This window comes from Synchiropus splendidus, chromosome 17 (assembly GCF_027744825.2).
Source record: "Synchiropus splendidus isolate RoL2022-P1 chromosome 17, RoL_Sspl_1.0, whole genome shotgun sequence".
Classification (NCBI taxonomy): Eukaryota; Metazoa; Chordata; class Actinopteri; order Syngnathiformes; family Callionymidae; genus Synchiropus; species Synchiropus splendidus.
The window spans coordinates 5,652,618-5,673,446 of NC_071350.1; the positions used below are offsets into that span (position 1 = coordinate 5,652,618).

At 41.8% G+C, this 20,829-nt stretch overlaps 1 protein-coding gene across 1 annotated transcript in view; it reads right to left on the minus strand.

The window, feature by feature from the left end:
- Positions 1 to 677: 677 nt before the first annotated feature.
- flrt1a (fibronectin leucine rich transmembrane protein 1a) overlaps positions 678 to 20,829 on the minus strand; it is a 51,925-nt gene continuing 31,773 nt past the window's right edge. Inside the window, exons 2-3 of the mRNA XM_053847606.1 lie at positions 15,305 to 15,460; positions 678 to 8,113 (exon numbers count right to left, since the gene is read on the minus strand). Coding sequence (XP_053703581.1) covers positions 6,003 to 8,051 — 2,049 coding nt within the window. The 5' untranslated portion in view covers positions 8,052 to 8,113; positions 15,305 to 15,460 and the 3' untranslated portion in view covers positions 678 to 6,002. The remainder of the gene's footprint in view (positions 8,114 to 15,304; positions 15,461 to 20,829) is intronic.

Genomic DNA, 20,829 nt, shown 5'->3' on the forward strand with positions numbered 1-20,829 from the left:
GATTGTTGTTTTGTTTTGTTTTTCAACAAACAGATGGCAGAACAAGACTCAGTCGAGGGGAAACATAATAACTGATGTTCAAATACCTCATTTCTTGAACTAATCATGTATTGACCTATATGAAAATTCTACAGTTATTGATCAATATAACGAGCTCAACAAATATTTTGAGGGGAATATTAGTGTGTTATGACTGTTGAATGGGTACACACATGGGTCCCTGATGTGCTTCCATGAGAATGAGAATAGCTTTTCTGGAGGCCAACAATATGTGGAAATAACAAGAATTGTTGGAATTGCAGTGTGGAGTTCAAGTAAATCAAGATTATTACAATGAAAAAAAATAATGGATGATAACAACAACAACAAACCCTGAACAAAAGCAATCAAAAGCAATCTGCTTACAAGTTGGTTTTGTTCAGGGATATTTTTCACTACACAATGTCCAGGGTTTCCACTACTCTGAATGCAGTTGAAATTCTTTTAAAATTGACATTCTTATACAAATATTTTCAAGATATATAAAAAAAAAAAAATATATATATATATATATATATATATATATATGCTTGGCCCTCTTTGAGGGATGGATGAGCGTGTCCATGTGGAACCTGCCTGGGTTGATCCTATTTTTATTATGAAATGTAATTGCTGTCAATCACTTAGTTATCGTTTTTGGATTGGATGGATTCTTTCATTGCTTGATTTAGAATCAAACCCTGTGGTAAGTTAATTCAAAGGCCTCCCTAGCTGACAGCCTTGCTGCTCTTGATGCAGTGTCGACTCGCCCAACTGACAAATTACTCTCAAGAGTTGTTGGCAGTGAGCAGACATAGCAGCCCACTTGCCTCATATCACAAACAGGAGTGTGTGAGTCACCTCCCCCGATGGCTCGGTGTGACCCAGTTTACCTGGGTTCAAATTGTACTTAACCATTCCATGTCAAAACACACTTCATGTGCCCAGTGAACACATCATCCTGAACTCCTGTAGCTTTGGCAGCATACACCATCTGCTGTACAGAGCCTTTGCAGGGACAATTTAAGCCTAGGTTTAGTCAGTTGCATTCAGCGTCATTGAGGTGTCTGTAGCATGAGACTTCTTTGAAGGAAAAGCAAAAAACAATAATTGAGGTGATCTGTCTGGCATTGTGTCCTGCATTCACCATTCTTCATTTACAATTCCAACTCTCTCTCGCTCTCCACCACCATGAAGTCTGTCAGACCTCTCTGTTGCCAATTATTCGAGTGCTGGAAAACATTTCCGACATACTTACTCAAAGCAGGACATGGCAGGTGTTTGGACGTGGGTGGGAAATGTGGCGAATAAAGAGACCAAAGGATGAATTTGTAACCGTAAAAGGACAAATAAATCAATCACTGTTTCTGCTTACCAGCACCATGTGTCCTCTCATCTTGTTTCGTCACACAGTTATGTGGTGGAATCAGTGAGAGGGAAAAAAAAGAATGTGCAAAACTGGGAGGAGAAAGGTGAACGTAAGCACGGACATGAAAACTCTTACACTGTGGAGCCAAAATATGGTCATGTTAGACTCAACGGCAAGGTGAGAAACATAAAAGGGTTTTCTTCCCTCAGCACAGCCGACTGGCCGGCCACCCGCTGCGAGAGGTTACCATCCCATCGTGGTCACATTTCAGGAAGAGTTAGGGTTGGTAATCGTACATGACCACAACGGGATCACATTTTACAGAAACATGCCGTTCAATTGTATTGTACAATAGTGCAATTGTATGTTCTGCACAGACGTCTTGTCTCGTGAGAGGACAGCTGACATTTCAAGTCAATTGATCATTTTAAAAAGGATTGACCTTGAGGATGCATTTTAAACAAATTGTCCAAAATATCAGCAATTAAAACATCAATAAGACACATTCTACTGTCTTTCAAGGTGACTGGTGAATTAGTTGTGAATTTGTTTGAGAACAAAATGATCCCTCTTTTACCATGACCTATATTTATTTTTAACAAGTCAGTCCCTCCAGAATTTCCTGGAATTTTTTGGGGGGCCAAATACATTATAAAAAAAATGTAGTGAAGGTTGGGATCATTTATGGTTCAAGAACAACATGACTTGAAATAAGGACTTTTGTAAATTAGCTTGTAAAAATAAAATATTGTCAGTTTTTAGCCTACAAAAAGGCTGTGAGATATTTTAACAATATATACTTTATTTGCTAGCAATGAGTATTTCAAGTGTGCCAAACACACACAAAATAAACTTAAAAAATTGTGATAAAATATGCACATCTTTTAGCATTATGTTCTGTGAGTAGTTTCAAGGCTGACAGCGTAAAGTGTGTTCTTTGTTTTGTAATGGAGCTCCTCACAAGGGCGGAGACTGATGGATGTTTGGATAGGCAGAGTCCGAGAGATAAAGGTGGGGAATGTTTGTGTGTGTGTGACTGGAATTGTTCAGCGGCCGATTAATATAGGTGATTAAAATAGTAACTGCTGACATGTTCCACAGAGTCGGGCTGTATAATGTCAGAAATAGCATGGCGGTCAGCCATGTTTGTTTACGTCCGCTCCCTATAGTGTTGAGCCCCACATCAGGCTCCTCACCTTGCGGAGGTGTTGTGGATGAATGAAGACACATGTGTCATATGTCATATTTTCATACTGTACATCATCAAGCTCTCTGGCTGCAACAGGACACGACAAATGCTGTTGATATCCAGTCAATTCCATCTCAACACAGACATGAGATAACATTGCTGATGCACGTGTGTAGTCTCCAATATGTCTGCAGTGGTTTAACAACTGCCAAAGGAAGATTTTATGTCAAATGTTGGAATGAATAGACTCCGAGCTCTGTATTCAATAGGTTCAAACAATGAAGCAAAGAAAAGCAGAAGTGATTCAACAGCATTGACACATTTGGAGTTTGCCCTACTATGAGGTGTGTGCATTACTACACATCAGTGCTTCATTACTCCACGATGTGCTCTCCTGAGGTGATAATGTAACCTGCCAAGGCAGCAAAGAATGCTGTAATGGGACCAGTGAAAATGCAAAAGTACAGTGAGGCACTCCTGTCCTGAAAACTGTCGCATCACCAGCTTCAGTAGTTAAAGCTCAGCAGCTTCTCTTGGGGATGGAGATTATGTCGAGATCCAGTTTGAAGCTGTCACTCACCTCTCCTGTTGAAGCGGGTCAATATCAACAGACAAATCCGTACTCCACAAAGAGAAGCTTTGAAGCATCGGCATTGCCATGGAAACAATGCAAGAAGGTGACCATTCAGCGCCGGTAGAATCAACAAGCAAAATAAATACTTTTTACCCAGAGTGCTTTTGATATATCATCACCAGAGCTGTTGCTTTTTACAACAATTCAGTGTTCAACTATCGGCCTGTTCTCTCTGTGTGGCGTTCCATTCTCCTCACTTTCAGTGTTGTTTGTCTCTTACTTCACCTCTCTCCACGTTTCCACTCAGTGAACATTAAAATTTATAGTGGTTGGTTTTAAATCATCTACGAGTGGCAAGAAGTGGGTTATCGTCCAATATCCAGGTCACCGCTATTTGAATTGTGAATGCACTCACCATGAAAAGTGATGGAACAAGAGTGAATTTTCAAAACCACCAGAGACATACAGTACAGTAAGTAGTGTGAGTGGTACTCACTGTGCTGAGGACAATGGCTTGATAAATGACCTGGTGGCAGAGAGTGACAAGAAGAATGTGGTAAACATTACTTTACTCATCTGTTGTTTTGACACGGATTAATCTGAGGTGAATTCAACGTTTCCCTTTTGGAAAGATGCATGATGATGACCCTTTTGATGACACCTGAAATGTCTTGGATCTTGACAAAGTCCATGATGATCTAGTTTGTTTTTTCATTTCTCTCACAGAAAACCTGACTAGCATCGATCACCAGAGATGTTGTTGACTGACCATGTTAGGGGTCACATTTTACACATGGACTACCTCTCAGCTTTGGTGACTCTGAATCAATCACTAACCCTTGTATGCACTGATGTGTTGCAGTAACTACAAGATTATAAAACTTTTATTTGATCCCTTAAGATTAAATTAAAAAGCACGTTTCACAAAGATGTCAATTTCACATATTTTTTTTTATGCAAAGTTATGGCACAATACTTTTTCTATGATTTGACTGAAAAAAATAAAATGTTGCCATGGTTTTATTTATACAAATGACAAGGAAATATGTGTGTTTCACCCATGTCAGTCCTCACTGGAAAACAGAATTCAAGACAGAAAGGTATTGTCGGTTGTCTCAGCCAGTGATTCAGGTTGCAAAAATAAATATACATTCCACTGACGTGTTATCTGGAACCAGTGAGAAACTCTGGCAGGCAGAACAGTCAAGGAAGCACAATTGGTTTCCGCTTTTAGGAAGCAACACAGTGGTAAACAGCTGCTGGACAATATTACACCCAAGAGGAGAGTCTGGGGATGACAAACAGATTTATGAATGTGTGAACGCCATCAGGGCAGAGCTATCAATTCTGCATCTTTGTTCCCTGGTTCTCCGCCCCCCATGACTCTTGTTATGTGTATCCCCATTCTGTTAAGTGCTAGAACATTTACATTTTCTCTGCTGCCCAGTAATAAAAGAGGAGGGACGAATGGCATTTTTTACTGTTGCTAAAACAAACATCAATTAAATGTCACTCACGGAGGAGGAACCTCACCACCGCACCCCCCCAATCTGTCCATCCACCCACCCACAGTGTGACTGCCACACACAGCACCGTTCCAGTCTCCTCAGAGTTCATTCCCTAACTTCCAGGTTCTCCATGTGACACAACATGATCCAGATCAGTTTGTCCCAGCTCTAGCTGTCGAGGAATCACTTTTAGAAAAAGGTTTATAACCATAAGTCACCAGATGGAGTCACAGGTTTAGTAAACACAGGCACAGGATAAGAAAAAGGGGGCTGAGGTTGCTTAGACTGCCTCAGTGGACTCACATGCTCGTCTTTGGGTGGGTTCTCTTTTGAAAAACACACGTTAAAACAGTTTCACGCAGGAATTCATTTGAATGACTTCAAACAAACACAAGCCTGGGAATAATTATACTGTCATTACTTCTCATTACTTTGTTGTTTTTTTTTGGATAAATAAATTTGTCGTCTCAATAGAGCGGGGTCTTATCAGTAATGATGAATAGTCGGATAAGACTACGGTGGAGTGAAAAAGAAAGTCAGCAACCACAACAACAACAAAACACCACATTAAAAAATAAAATAAATACGGATGCATGGATTGACACGAACAAACCAAATATAAAGCATTGTTTAAAAAAACAAAAAACAACCAAACAATTGGCATCCAAGGAAATTATCTACACACTTAGGCTGCATTAATTCAGATGTACCACTACAATACTGAAATCAGGTCAAAGTTCTAGCGAGGTATAACCAAGGCTGGTCAGCTTACCAACTACTGAACAATGCAAGAACAAGCTTAGTTCAACCTTAAGACAGGTGGTTATTGGGTCATCGGAAATCAAACAATTCACAGCATTACAAAGCCCTTTCCCTGATAACTTGGTAGGGCACATGAATATAGTTGAGGCATTTGGAGCAAGATGACAGAGCTTCACATGAGTTGCAAGCATGACATTGTCACTGGAAACGTGTTTCTTCTCATCAATTGTCGATCATATTTTGAATCGTGGCTCCTGTCTGCGCTTCCTTTTCGTACGGCCTCTCCACAGTGGATACATTCTTTGCTCAGGAGTCTCTTGGGAGAGCAGAAAGGAAAATGAACCATTACTAAGATGGTGAAGAAACTGTCAGCTGTGCATTTACTTCTGCACAACGGGCTGATCTTGCAAAGACCTGTTCTCGCGCAGTCTTATACGTATACGTTGATCGTATTGTGAACAGCAGATCGTTTGGAATGGGAGACCAGAAGAAGAAGGCACAGTGGGGTGCTTCAGTCGTGTCCATGCGAACGGAAATTGTGCATCTATACAGTTCACTGTGAACAGGATGTGGTTCAGTACATCATGTGTAGCAGTAGTCTACATCTGGGATTCCTCCTTCTCTGTAACCTCGGTTGGTGCCTTGCGCTGCATTAGAAACATGGTTGACCCCCTTATAAAGGCCAGTGCCATTCGAAGGGTATATGGTGTGGATTATGTAATCCTCCTGGAGGGGTTTAGGTTGCATTGGTGGACAAGCCACCATTGGTGTCATCTGGAATCCTGGCCCTCGGATCTCCAGGATGGTATTGTCCTTCTTGGTACCAGACTCAATGTAGTCATCATAACTTTTGCTTTTTCTCGAGCTGTTGCGGGTGTAGTGGTCACGAGAACAGAAATGGCCACTTCTGTGGCCGTACCAGCAGAAGATGCCAAAAATTAGAGCCAGTGACACAATTGCAGTGGCTCCTCCAATAATCCCCGCAAGGGGCAGCACTGTCATAGGCTGTGAATCTTGATCCTCCTCCTCCTCAGTTGTGCTTGGATCTGACGTCTCAGCTTTGGCACAGACGAGAGCATCCTCAGAATCTGCGTCTGAAGAAATCATTCCTTTGTTTTCTGAACTTGCAGCCAGTGGCACCATGCAGATGATGTAGCTGGATTGCGGTTGCAAGGACGTCAACAGGTATTCTCGCCTGTCCCCACGGACCAACGTCTCCGTCATTGACCCCATTGCATTCCCTGGACCTAAACGTAGCCAACTCAGCCTAAAGGAGGAGCTGGGCTGGGCCACACTCCATGTCACACGAACGCTATTGTGAGAGAGAGCCTTCACATTGAGGGCGAGACTTTTCCCCACACCACTGCTGCTAAGAGTGTAGTCCACGGCAGAGTCAGGGAGGCCAAAGCCAGGTTTTTTCGAGCGAAGAGTAAAGAGGGAGCCCTGTGGAGGGGTGTTGGTGGTGGAGCTATCAACGACACTCCCACCCAATTTATCTCTTGGTAATGCAGGTTTTACAACTTCACAGTCTTCCATCTCACTGCTCAGATCTTTCAAAGCCATGTCTCGCACTCTATCAGGCCCATGGCAAGTGAGACCCCTGACAGTGATCGCGTTACCTCGTGAATGCAACCAGTCGTAGAGCCACCGCAAGTTACAGCCACAGTGCCAAGGGTTACCCCGCACCAGCAGCTGACCCAAGTTATCCAGGTCTTTAAACAGCCCCCTTGGGAGGGTGGTAAGATTATTTCCTGATAAGTCCAGCCTCTGCAACCGGTGCATTCCGTCCAAAGAACCACGGGGCATGTGAGTCAGGGCGTTTTCCTGAAGCGACAGACGCTGCAGATGAGCTTTGGGAAGGTTGACAGGTGGAGTCTGGAGTGAGTTACGGACGAGGGACAGCTCAGTCAAGTTGGAGAGACGGGAGAACGTGTCATCTGCTATGCGTTGATTGGCTAAAAGATTTCCATCCAGGACAAGGCATCTCAGTGAAGCGAGGCCTCGGAAAGCATGAGTGGGGATGGTGGAGATTCTGTTGTCATCCAGACGGAGCTCCTCCAGGGACGCAGGCAAGCCTGAGGGTATACTAGATAGATGGTTTCGTGAGAGAAACAGCAGGCGCAATCTGGGATTATCAGCAAAAGCTTGATCCTCAATACTGACAGTAGATATTGAATTGTCATCCAGGTGGAGTTTCTCCAGCAAAGGCATTCTAGCAAGCGCACTACGAGGAATCGTGCGGATATTGTTATCCTGTAAATGCAATTCCCGGACAGATGGAGGGAGGTGAAGGGGGAATTCATCCAGCTCGTTGTCATAAAGGTAAACAACACGGACTGTTAGTTGATGCTCCAATGAGGTGGGCAATCCCGGATTGTTAATCTGGTTGTTTTGCAGGTAGAGAACAGAAGCAGTCGGAGGCAGTGACGGAATGAAGCTCAGGCCACGGTCATTACAGTAAATGAAATCCTCGTCACATCTGCAAACAGACGGGCAAATGATGTCCCTGTCACTGATGTAGCCCTGTATCGTGGCAGCAGTGAACTGAAGTATTCCAGCACAAAGAGTTAGGCAGAGCAGCAGGAAGTGGAGTTGAGCCAGCAGTTTATCCATGATGTTGAACACTAGCATTGTCTCTGTCTTACAGGGGAGTGGTTCTCCATAAATGGTTAGGGAATACCTTGACCTCCAACCTAGAAATGGACAAAAACAGAATAATATTTCAGTTAGTTTTTGTTCTCATTTATTCAAACCTGACAACTGCAGCACCTAAAATAACTACGACAGTACTAGAAGCTACAATATGGTGACTTTATACCAAATACACCAAACACCATTTATCCACTTTCAAAAGTTTCAATTTGTCTTGGTTCATTTTAAATGAAGGCAGAACCATTACAACATCTTCCTCCAATAAGTTGTTCAAGTCCAGATATTGTCGACTCATTTATTTTTTTTTTTAATCAGCAGATTTTTCGATGCACTAAAAATGTGCAACAGTGCAATGTATACTGCATTTTATACTTAAAACAGTATTTTTTTCGATCAATCTCTGTCCATCCACTTTCCATCAAACCAGATGGCGACGGAGATCACAGCTTGTTGAGATCATACAAGCTTTAAATTCAGGGTTGACTGTGCTCGTCTTCAACCAGTCACCCTTTTTCCAACAACCACTACGGGGTAGGCAGACAGTTGGGTTTGCTTTTAATGATTCAATTCTACAAGTAAACTCATCTCTTAGAAGCATATCAGGGTTTGACTGAAATCGATTGGTTACTTAGTTCACTACTTCTACTTCTTTCCCACATCATTTATCAAAACACAAACTAGGGTGACTTTGCTTTAATGAGACAAGAGTCATTTGACAGGATTTTAATACCAGTTAATGGTTACACATCTGAGACAAACTGAGTCCACTGTGGTTTGGACTGTGCAAGAAAATTAGTCAAACAGCTGCCACCCAGCAGCTGAGGCCATTCAGACAGAGGTATTGATTTCCTCACGAATCCAAGGTGATCTGACAGAGATAGTGTTCTCCAAAGCCGACTGTAGTAGTCAAGAGGCGTCAGAAAATGAACCACATGTAAGTCAGCTCTTCTGGGATTGGTCTTTCCTATATATATATATTTCGCATAGCAAGATGTCATCATCTTGTGCCTTAGAAATCCATTTTCCGTCTATCATGAGTCAGTCCGCATGGTATATGGAGTTATCCGAGAAATGAGCGGCTAAGTGTTTCTCTCCTGAGTCAAATAAATGTCTTTAATTAAGGAGGCAGGAAGTAGTAAGCCAGGGGAGAAGAGCTCTGAGGCTAGATGACATACAGAGAGAACTGAATGTCTGAGAGCACAGCAGCTGAGCGCAATTTACACGATGGCTGGAGGAGAATAAGCCATTAGAACACGTCACATATTTTCCATCAGCTTCCATCTATTCATTAACAGAAAGTTGCATTTGTATTTACCGGGTGTTCAGATAGTAGCAGGGACAACAACAGGTCATCATTTTCATGACGCTTTGACAATGTGATTCACACGGGAGAGGTGCTCCACATAGTTCTAGAACGTGAATACACTGGAGCGATGGTTAGCAAAATAGCATGACACACATCACTGCCTTTCTTTGGATGTCTGTTGTTAGACTTGTGTGGAATCAGCTCAGCGAGATTTAAGCGGGAGCCTCATTTGGGAAACTCTCCACTTCAGTACACGTTGGAGTGGCTTTAATGTGCAAGATATTTAAAAAATGATTTTTGCGGTTTATTTAACATGAATCTGTTACACAAGTGAGTCTTCTGTGGTCACTCAAATTTACCTAAAGGAGGTTATGTTTACGTCATCGCTGACTTTTCACTGCATTGGAACGCCTACGCATCATCACGCAAAAAACTATCAGGCTGACTTCAGCCTAAACATATGACAAAAACTCTACTTGCAAACACTGTGAGGATGGGTTGGATGAAGATGTATTTACTGCAAGCCTCTGGGGCGGATCTGTATACTGTACATTGATACACTAAAAAACAAATTACTTTCGAATCCCCGCCATTCCCACTAGACTGCCGGAGTATTTGGGTCAACCTGTTAAAAACAAAAAAGAACATAGAATGAGATTGAAGTGGCAGAGATTCCTGAGGATTAATGGAACATATTGGGCACCGACTCTTAGGATTAAACTGCAAAGAACTGCAGGAAAACAATGTTCATGTAGGACACTGTCCAGCCATACGCTGCCATGTTGGTAAAATTAGCCCATATGTCTCTATTGGTTTTGTCTAGATTTCAGTGGCGTGTCAGGGGGGTTGCACATCCAGGGATGTGGGGTAATGGGTTTGTCAGACAGACAGTCGCCTCAGGGAGAATACAAGGCCCACAACAACCCCCAATCTGGCACTTGAACCCCAGACTGGATCAGTTTACTAGTGTGGAAAAAAACAGAAGTTGTGACAGCAAGACATTTGAAAAAAAGGCCATCCATTTCCTGAGGTATTTCAGAGTGGGAAATCTGGTCGGCAGGATTTTTGATCAGCACAGAGGCCGCTGATATATCTGAAGAGCTGCAATACTGAGGGCAGACATAAGATGATAGCGACCTCCTGTTTATCTTAGATGCCATGTCAATGGATCACTTTTTCATTAAGAGATATGTGGAGAGGAGGAAGAGAAACATGACGGTCAAGATGATAACAGAATTAAAAGAATGAGCTTGGGAGAGGGGAAAACACAATTATGCTGGAGCCTCTTTCTTTCCAGAAATCTATTGAACTTCTAAAGGTCATCCGGCATTTTAGCTGTTTAACAAGACAAAATATTTAAACACTGCAGCAACAAATAAGAGATCGATTCGATTGACTTGAACTGTAACTTCCATGTTACTGTTCCTGCATGCTCATGCCAATAAGGAATATCCACAGGTGCAGTATTCTTATAGTTGCAGGGTGATCAATGTCACCAAATTGAGGAAACAAACTTCACATTTTTACCTCAGACGTACTTAAAACATTATCTGTTGCCTTGTCAACCGATTCATTCATCAGAGGTAGTCAACTGCACTCGATTTTCAACGTGTACATCCTTTATTTCTTTTGAAGCTTCTTTGCTTTGAAAAGGCAGGAATAGAGGCAGATTGAATAGCAACACTTTAACAGCAAAATAAGAAATAGTTCCCAGAATACAAACTCATTTATTTTGCAGCCGTTTCTCATCTCGGCTGCTGACACAAAGGCCTCGGCTCCCTGACTTTTATAAAGATTTGTGTTTCCTGTGCTCGCACACTGAAATGAAAAAGGTCTGTGGGCTCTGTTGCCTCCCTTGATGGATTAGATACAGAATAATATTCCAAACAAAGAGTTGCAATCCTTTAATTACAGGGACCAAAACAGTGATGCGAGTGCAGACGTTAAAATATTACGTTGGAGAAAGTAGGTGGTGCCACATATGGTTTGTACCTTTAAATGAGCTTATACATTCAATAAATCAAATAAGATTTGACACATGAGGTTTGGATACTATCTGGGAGATGTGAGGAGCTGAAGAAAACAAAATTTCCTGCTCAACCGTTTTGAAGCTCCACTGGAACTGCAGTCCATTAACACACAGACGGCAGCCATCATCTAAAGCTCCATTTAAAACATAATGCCGCCATTTAATTTGCTTTCAACCTGCCAAATCTGCTGGTATACTCACTGTATTGAAGTGGATTTGTGAAAATAAATAATTTTGCGCAGACAGGACTGGATGTCTTGTCGTCCCTGTGCAGCTCTACAAGTTCTTTTGCCCCTGAATTCACTCTGCTCCATGCTCTTCCATGAGAATGAGCGATTATAGTTATATCCTTTAAGCATTAACAAGAGAACAGCAGCTTCTCTGCAACAACATGCTGCGGCTCCTGATCCCAGGAACAAATCTGATGTGGTAACAGGGCGATTGGTTTAAAATGTCGCTCCTACAGGTGCGTGAGGGCAGTCTAACCCAAGACATGACAAATATGAATGTAAATTTTCATAATTCAAATTATTAGATTGGCGGACACATGTTACCATGGAATTTTAGGGATGTTTTTTTTGACTAATCTCATCCACTTCTTTCAGTTGTGACCCAGTTATTAACTCTAGAGGTTGCAAGGGGACTAAAAGCAGCAAAGCCTGCAAAGATATATTTCCACTCACCAGCAAGACTCTAAATACACGTCATACAATCACAATGCAGCCAGTGGGACACATTAGAACTTTAGCGATTGCTTGGTTTTATATAGCAGCAGAGTAATAATGTTAAATATACTTTGGTCAATGTGTGGGGCCGGTCAAAGTGGAAATGACTGTTTCTCTTCATATTGGCAGGTCCACTTCGTGAGATTGCATGAGAGTGTCAGAGCAGCCAGCAGACAAACCATATAAGTATGTATGCATGTGCGTCAGCAGTCATACTACAGTCTTTGATCACTGACTCACTGGCCTCCACAATCAATTACTTCGCTCCTTTTGTCCAGAGAAGCCAGTGTCAAAGCTTCAAGGACTTCCACATCCTCCTCTCTTTCCTGTGCTACAGTAAGAAAGTCTCCTCCACCTTAAGCATGGGAGGAAAACCTGTGATGAGCTCATGTGAAAACAGAGTTATGTCAGTCACGGTCCAGACGGAGATCTGATTTATCCAAAATATGAGAAGAAGGTTTGTTATCTTGATGAGTTTTGGTTTTCATTTAACTGAGACTTTTAGAATGAATTTCAGAGAAACACATACTTCCATCGGTTGTTTTAATCACTTGTATGCAATGACTTTAAAACTATGTTATTTTTAAAATCCATTTTTCATCTTTGCGTCAATTGACAGCCCTAATATAATAAAATATAATAGATATATATATTTATAGTTAACTCGATATTACACTACAAACGCATGCACTAAAGAACTCTGAAAGGACGCTCACGCTTGGATTGAGGAGGAAGTTAGTTGTTTTGAAAAGTGTTGTCCTGTCTTTATTTCACGTCATTGTATCAAATATTAAAACCTAAGCTGAAAGAAAATGAGCTCTTAATGGCCAGGATGGAGATGGAAAGGACAAACACCCTGTTACTGGACAGTTTTATTGCTTTGTTGTTGGAACATGAATGAGCCGCTGTATTAGGAGTTAAAGGAGTTCATCATGGAACGCCACACAAAAATACATGCGGAAAATATACCATTAAATTCACTGTTGTCTTCTTATTTTGCATTGAAAATAATTGAAAAAAAACTAAACTAGTTTGAACTTGTCTAATAAACTGTGTGTTTAGTTAGTAGACCTAAGAGTAAAACAGTATCAGCATGATACCGTCTTGATAAAATCTGATGATCTGAATTCAAACAAATAGACATGCACCGCCTCCGTGGTTTGTGCGTCTCCCTCTACTATGTTGACTTGTGTGTGGGTTCCTTCTGTATAAAACATAATCTGTAGGAGTTAGCATGTTCAGATGCTCTCAAAAAGTTCCTTTGATTCCTAAGATGTCTCAGGGAGAAATGTGGTAAAAGTTGAAAAAGAAAAAACCTTGGATAGTGAAGTTAGTGAACAAACTGGTGGCCTAGTTTCCTCTGGACACGGTTGCTACAGCCTGACTTTCATCCATGTGATCGCCAGTATTATAAACAAACTCCAAACATTGACAATCACACATTATATAAGAATGGCCAGTTGATATTAAAATTGCCACCTGTCACGCTGCTCTCCATGATGGCGGCTCCCCCAGCATCTCTCTCTCATCTCCATCAGGACAACAGGCCTGTCTCAGTCTTGTCAACGCCTCAGTAAGGACAGTCGCCATTGGCTGTGCCAAAAGTTGCTGGACCTTGCTCTATGACGTCACCACCTAATTCGCAAAATTGCCTTTGCACATGCGTGACTCCTTTAGAGCCTGCAGGTGTAGCAGTGCCGTCTGTGAGTGAGACTGGCCAACTGCGAGTGCTCTGGGTTGAGGAAGCAGCTCATAGCTGAAGCCTTTTCACAGAAAGTCCTTTTTCCACAATCAAAGGACCCAAGTGGGTTTGGAAAATTGCCAGGCGTATCGACAAAGTTACCAAGTTGTTGTTGTCTCTGTGCGTGTGTCAACACAGAGTGACCAGCTGAAGATGTGGATCCTGCTCACACTCTCCGAGTTGTGGGAGAAACTGGGTCCGTCACGCGCCAAAATTTTAAAACTAAACTGTGGCATGAAAAAAAATAAATTGACCAAACTGTCAATACAGTTTGTGTCATCTGCAAACAGCACATGAGTGTAGTTTTATTTTGTTAGCTCCCTTCCTTGCCTCTCCCTTCGTGTTCTCTTGCTCCACGGCTGCATGGATCTGTAGGGGACACAGATCACACCTGCTGCTCTGCTGAAACGTTCTAGTCAGCTGTGGCGGCTGGTCCATGTTTCCACACTGGTAAAGTGGCGTCTCCGGTGTCCCCGGTATCTTTTCTCCTGCGATCTCTCTGAGTTTTATTTGAGTATGTTTGCTGTTCTGCAGTGTCTATGTTCTGATGTCCATGAGCCTATTGCTGTGATCTTTTTGCTCCTGACTTCATATTATTTCTAATTTCCACGACTGTGTTTTTGACTGCAGTGTGTTTTGCATTTCATGTCCGTGTTTGCTTTCTGAGCCTGGTGACGCCCTTGGCATTTCTCATAGTTACGATTACATATTGTGCATCTGTTTGTACCATACCTGTTTAATAAATGTGGTATGAATAAAGGCAGTCTAATATAATCTAAAATGCATCCTGCAGTGTCCTTGATTCCAACAACTGCCTGCACTTGGCTACAGCTTTGTTACTTTTCTGTGACAAAAATGTTGTACTTCCATTTACTGTTGCCTCCTGCGAGTAGCTTCTTGCCCCGGTGATGGGCATTTGATACCATCACCACCAGCTTTGGGGTCAGTATGCCATAATCTACTGTGTCAAATGTCATGGGAACTAAAGAAAAAGAGGATACAAAATTGCATGTTTACACCTTTTTGTTTTAATCTTGGCAAAAAAGGTGAGGTCTTGACTTGAATTTGAAAGTACAACTTTTCTGTACAGGACTTCGTGTCTGAACAAGCCTAAAGCTGCACATTTGTATACTTGTATTCCACTACATCATCCTGTGGGTTGGTGACACCTGGAATACACTTGTCACCGTCTTTGTAATAATTTTGAAGGTCATGTTTTAAGGTAAGAGCTGTAGTGTGGAAGTCATTCAAACAGAACTAATGTATGTTAATCGCAATATGATAGAGTACTTTTTTTGACAGAAAAAGGAAAAGGAAGCCTGCAGTAATACAACACCAGTGTAATATGTCATGGTCTAATTGACATCAACACATTTAAAACAGTGAAAAAAATATGTAGCATTGGTCACAGAGGTCAGGAAAACAACTGACCGTTCAGAGAGGAGCTGCCACACGAGGAGTTCCGTGTTCATGGTGTCTACGTTTGGCAATCAACTCCTTTTCACCTCCCAGTGATACTGCTTTCAACACTGCATGGGGAGCTGTGGGGTTCTTATGTGGATCGCATGCTGGTTTCAGATCCGGCGTCTGTGGGAGAAACATGACAGGTCATCATCCCACAGTGAAATGACAGTGTCAGTCATCCATCCAGTCGTATCTCACGGATGAAGATTCAGCAGCGTTGGAGATGGTGTGTTGTGAGTGCTGGCATGTGCTCCATTACTACCGATGTTCTGATCGCTGCTTTCCCATCTGGACGTGTCCATAATACGCCAACAGTCTTCAGATGTAGATCTGTTATTCATCGAGCGAATATTTGAAGCAAGTATCTGAAAATGTAAAAACCTCCACGCCACTTGCTGCCAAACCACAAATTCAAGTCTTCTCGCCATCTTTTCCTCTTTCCTCCTCATTTAATGGTAATTCTCAAGAGGCACATGACACGGCTCCCTTCTCATCTCACCTGAAGAGATTAAGTTTTCTCATCAGCCGATCCATCAAACGGAACCTGGCATGAGCATCTGGCCTCACACCCTCTAAATGATCCGACACGTTCATCAGCACCAAACAGTTCACGTGTCATTCCACCATTCCACTTGTTGATCTGAGTTTTTGTGTATACTGATGGACAACATCAATTTAACAGACTCTCTTAGATTTTCCTTATGACAAATAATGGCTGGAATGTCACATGACCAGGTGCACAAGATACACTGACCTTAGCCTTGCCATTTACTCCTTTTGACACCATGTCATCTCTTTGTGATGAAATTCATTTGCCAGTTTCAACTAAGTCAGAGCTGAAATTCACATAAAAACACAAGAGTATCCTAAATACAGCCATACATATGACTGTTTCTTCTGAAACACACCACAGCAGTCAACTTATATCTTTTTCATCAGTTGCCTCTGCTTATGTCCCAACTTGAGACAAGTGAGCCTGAGGCTTCATCACAGCCACAAACCCTTAATGGAATCAAACCGGTTCTATCATGCAAAAAGTTTGAACTGTATATTCTGCCCTTTATCAGTGTGTAATGTATACTGTCATGCATTAGTCATTATACTACCACTGGATGCTGTCACGGAACCTTAGAAACAGAGAAACCTTAATAAAATAAACAACTAGTCGGTTATTTCCAATGAATGGTCAGTTATTTTGGTGTTTTCTTATGGTGAACTTTTAGTGGAATGCTCTTCCATAGTAAAATACAGTCTGGACAACGCATACCTCCATGCCACTTATCTTCACCAAAACTTTGATTTAGATATCATTTATAATTTGTCAAGTATCATAATTTTTCATTCATATGACATCTATTGGTATTGTTCTTGTGATATGTATATATATATATATATATATATATATATATATATATATACACACACAGTGGTACCTCGGTTTTCGAACAGCAAATTTTTTCGGAATTCGAACAAATCGGAGTTCGAACAAAAATTTTGAGATTTTTTTGCTTCGGATTTTGAACAAAAATCCAGAACTCGAATGCCCCCCAAAAAAGCCGGAAAAAACATAAGATGTGCGGATCGATAAGATGTGCGGATCGATCAGCTGACCCACGACGCACTTTATTGTTATACTGTTATTGTGTATAACGCAGCCTCTAGACGCAGACGTGTCCCGTTACCTACATTTACTGACTGTTTTTTCTTCATATTGAGGTGTAAAACCTTTCCTGTCTCCTCACTGGACCGTGGTAGAGTGTCACAGGTGCTCACTCTCCACACCTCCGAGGCTGGAGCGCGCACTACAGGGTTTGATGTCCTGTTGTGGGCTGGAGCTGGGACAGGGATGAGGCGAGTCTGGGACAGAGCGTGACTTGGTTTATGACTTTGTCACAGCCAAACTGCACAGAAGCGCACATTCAGAGCTGGACACGCACCGGGCACCTCTTCACTTCTGGAGAGACGTCACTCACTCGGCAACCCCTCCCACATGCAGCGGCCACACACATAGAGGAACAGCGCACCTGCAGCAGACACTCTACATTCACTCCTACAAAAGTCTATTTTAAGGCTTGGAATGCATAATTTCTTTTTACATTCATTGTAATGGGAAAAATCCATTCAGATTTCGAACAAATCACTTCTCGAACGGCGTTCCGGAACGGATTGTGGTCGAGGACACTGTGTGTGTGTGTGTGTGTGTGTGTATATATATATATATATATATATATATATATATATATATATATATATATATATATATATATATATATATATATATATATATATATATATATATATATATATATATATATATACTTAACAGATGTCTTGGTTTCAACTCTGTACCCATGAAATTGTTAACAGAAAGAAACTTTTAACCTGACTGCAGCTATAGTATATATTTTTTTCCGTGCCGATGGCATCTCCACGTCCCATTTCTCTTTCCATCATCACAGTGACACTTGAACTGACCTTTTGAGTGGCCCATCTCCTAGTGGGCTCCAAGCCTCACTTTGTCTGAATGAAATAACCTGCTGCTCTCCAATAGAGACGTCCTGCTCCCTAACAAGAGCCGTCAATCAAAAGGCAAGCACTTTGGTTCTCACTGTCATTTAATAATTTCATAGTGGCAAAATGCTGTGGCAGTGTGCAAAAAATCTGCTGAGTCAGATGTTGATGCACAAGCAGACTTATACATAAATATGATGATGTGAAATACGTCACAATCTTACCAAGGCAGACACCTACACTATATGTCCAAAAGTATTTGCTCGCCCTGCTCTCAGGAGCTCAGTGAATTCCTCGCTCCTAAATGTTCCACAGTCAACTGTCTTTGTTATTACAAAATAGAAGAATACACTCTAATAATGTACACTGCAATGTATAAAGTTTTTCTCGTTGAAATTACTTGGCTTTGTTGCACGTGACACAATATGTGTGTTCTGATGGTGAGAAAAGACGTCTGTAGGACCAGGAAAAAGTGCCCCTGCTTATGCTAACACAATTCAGACAGGTGCCACAAGGTTTGTCTTGCAAGCTTGACAAGATGGCAAAGGCTCGGAAACAGTGTTAGCATGCAAAGCAATGCTCCTACCCAAGGTGTCGTAATGAGATCTAAACATCCAAGAGTTGTTAAACTCACAAGTTTGACATTCACTGGAGGCGTATCTATTACACCTCAGGTTCCTGCGGCGTATGCTCTTTCCATTGATTGATGTGTGTGGGCTCAAAACAATCCAGAGCAGGTTGGTTTCTGAGCACACATTTAACACATAACAACATACAGTTAATAACTCTTCAATTTTGAGTAATTGAGATTTCACAAAGATAAAATCTTAAAATATCTGCCCCCTTCTTGTTGTATTTCATTCTTCTTTTTGCCTAGATTCCATCACTCTAATGCCTTTACATGAAGCCTGATAAATCAAGTGGGATCGGGACCAAAAGACTGATATGAATGTGAATGAAGCAGTTGATCTTACTTGCATTGTGTTTCATATGGAGTGTAAATACATGTTTGGTGTTGAAGATTGAAAGAATGAACACTGAATCGTGCATCGTTCTCCTTATTGACCTAATTTCTTTCATTCATTTCAAACCACAAAGGTCAGGATGGCGAAGGGAAAGAGTGCGAGCTGAAACAATTTCAACGGAGGTCTGCACACGCTTCTCCTGCACACAGCAGCTCCTGCAAAACACAGATCTCCTGTGACGTGATCAGACTGCTAATGCAGCAGCACATTATGTCCATTCAGCGACGGCGATTGAGCTGAAGGCACTTTCGACTCTCATGACAAAGATGACACATAATAGAGACGAGAGCAGCGAGTACACTGCAATAAATGAGAACAGACTTTTCTTCATTATATTAATATCCACCAGCTGTTTTCACTGCAGTATAGTGTGGTATAATTTCTCCTTTAATCTTTGCCGATTTAGCAAATTTCTAACTGAAGAGTTTTGTTTTCCCATTGTAATTACCTCTTTTTTAAGTGTATGTCACGACTGCTATGTAATGTCTCACTGGCCATAAGCATTTTTCTTTCCATTTCATTCAGTCTTGTTGTTACAGCCTCTACAATACAACCAGTGCATCACGTTTGTGTTCGGGCGTCTAAGATTGCTTCCTCCTCTCCAGCACTTCAGTATTCAGCCATTTGAAATCTCAGCTCGGATACTCGTGCTTGATGGAAGGAGATGGAGAGAGTGGCATTGGAAAATGAATGAGGTTGTATGAGCGGATGTGAGGATGATAAAATGCAGGAATTAGGTGACGGCTCTCACCATAACACAAATATTGGCACAGAGTGAAGAGCATTTTCTTGCCAGGGAAAGAAATGTAAACAGTGACGGAATAGTGAGTGAAGAAGAAACCAGAAACAGCCAAACAAGATAGTGGTAAAATGAAGGCAGGCAGCTAAACAAATGAACACCACACTTCTATATCTACACTGCTCCCATTTAAACACTCGACTTTGTGTCCTATCAAGCCTCCAAAATATTATTCATCATCCGAAACGTCATCTACTCTCCTGCAAGACACCAAGCTACGGTCATTCCCAACTTTGCTATGAATGTGCACTGCCAGCTTTTCCACTAAGCAAACTAAGTCTCATAACATCAAAAGCGTGAAATAAATTCTGATAGATGACTCCCTTCAGGGAAATAGACGCACTTGACACCTGCATTAATTTTACATAAAGTATTAAATGAGTTCCGTCCACTATGGCCACCAACTCCTTCTCATTGTCTCATGCTCTCCATCCATCTGTAAGTGTGTGTCACAGTGTCACAAGGGTCAGGTCATGTCACTGCTCTTAGATGTTTCCTTTATTGTCACGGACTGCTGTTCTGTGTGAGTTGGTTGACACACTTTCTATCTCCCACAGTGCTCTTTCCGTGGAAGACTGATTTAACTTTATTTTGGTTTGGGATATTGCAGTCAATTTATACCAATATTGCTTGAACATGGAAACTAACTTGTGCCTCTTATTCTCACTGCGGTGCCTAGTTAGAGGGGTGACATAGCTCAGATCGTATAGTGGTCGGCCTGTGACTGAGTGGTGGCCGACTCGATCCCTGCTCCTGACCTCTAGAGTATGGAATGCAAGTATTTGTACTTCTCTTTCCTCTAATAACGTCACAATCCTCAGACTCAGACAAAACGTATTGAGTGACTCAAGTCATTCAATGAGACAGTCAGACAGGCTCCTGAAAATGAAGCCTCATTTGACTTTGTCCAGTGAAATTGTAGGCCTTGATGTCTGTTTCACATTGGACACGCCCACTCTCCTTGACACAAGTCAGGATCTGTTTCCCCAGGAGGCCAACTGGTGTGGGATGAAAGAGCCTGGCGTGATCTTCCTGATGTGTCACAGCATCAGTCTCCCCAGGCAGTTAGCAAGAAGTGTTGAGAGTGCCTCAGGTCTGCAGTGGTTGAGATGATGAACACTCAGGTGCCATGTGGTCCGTGTTGCTCCCATGAACCA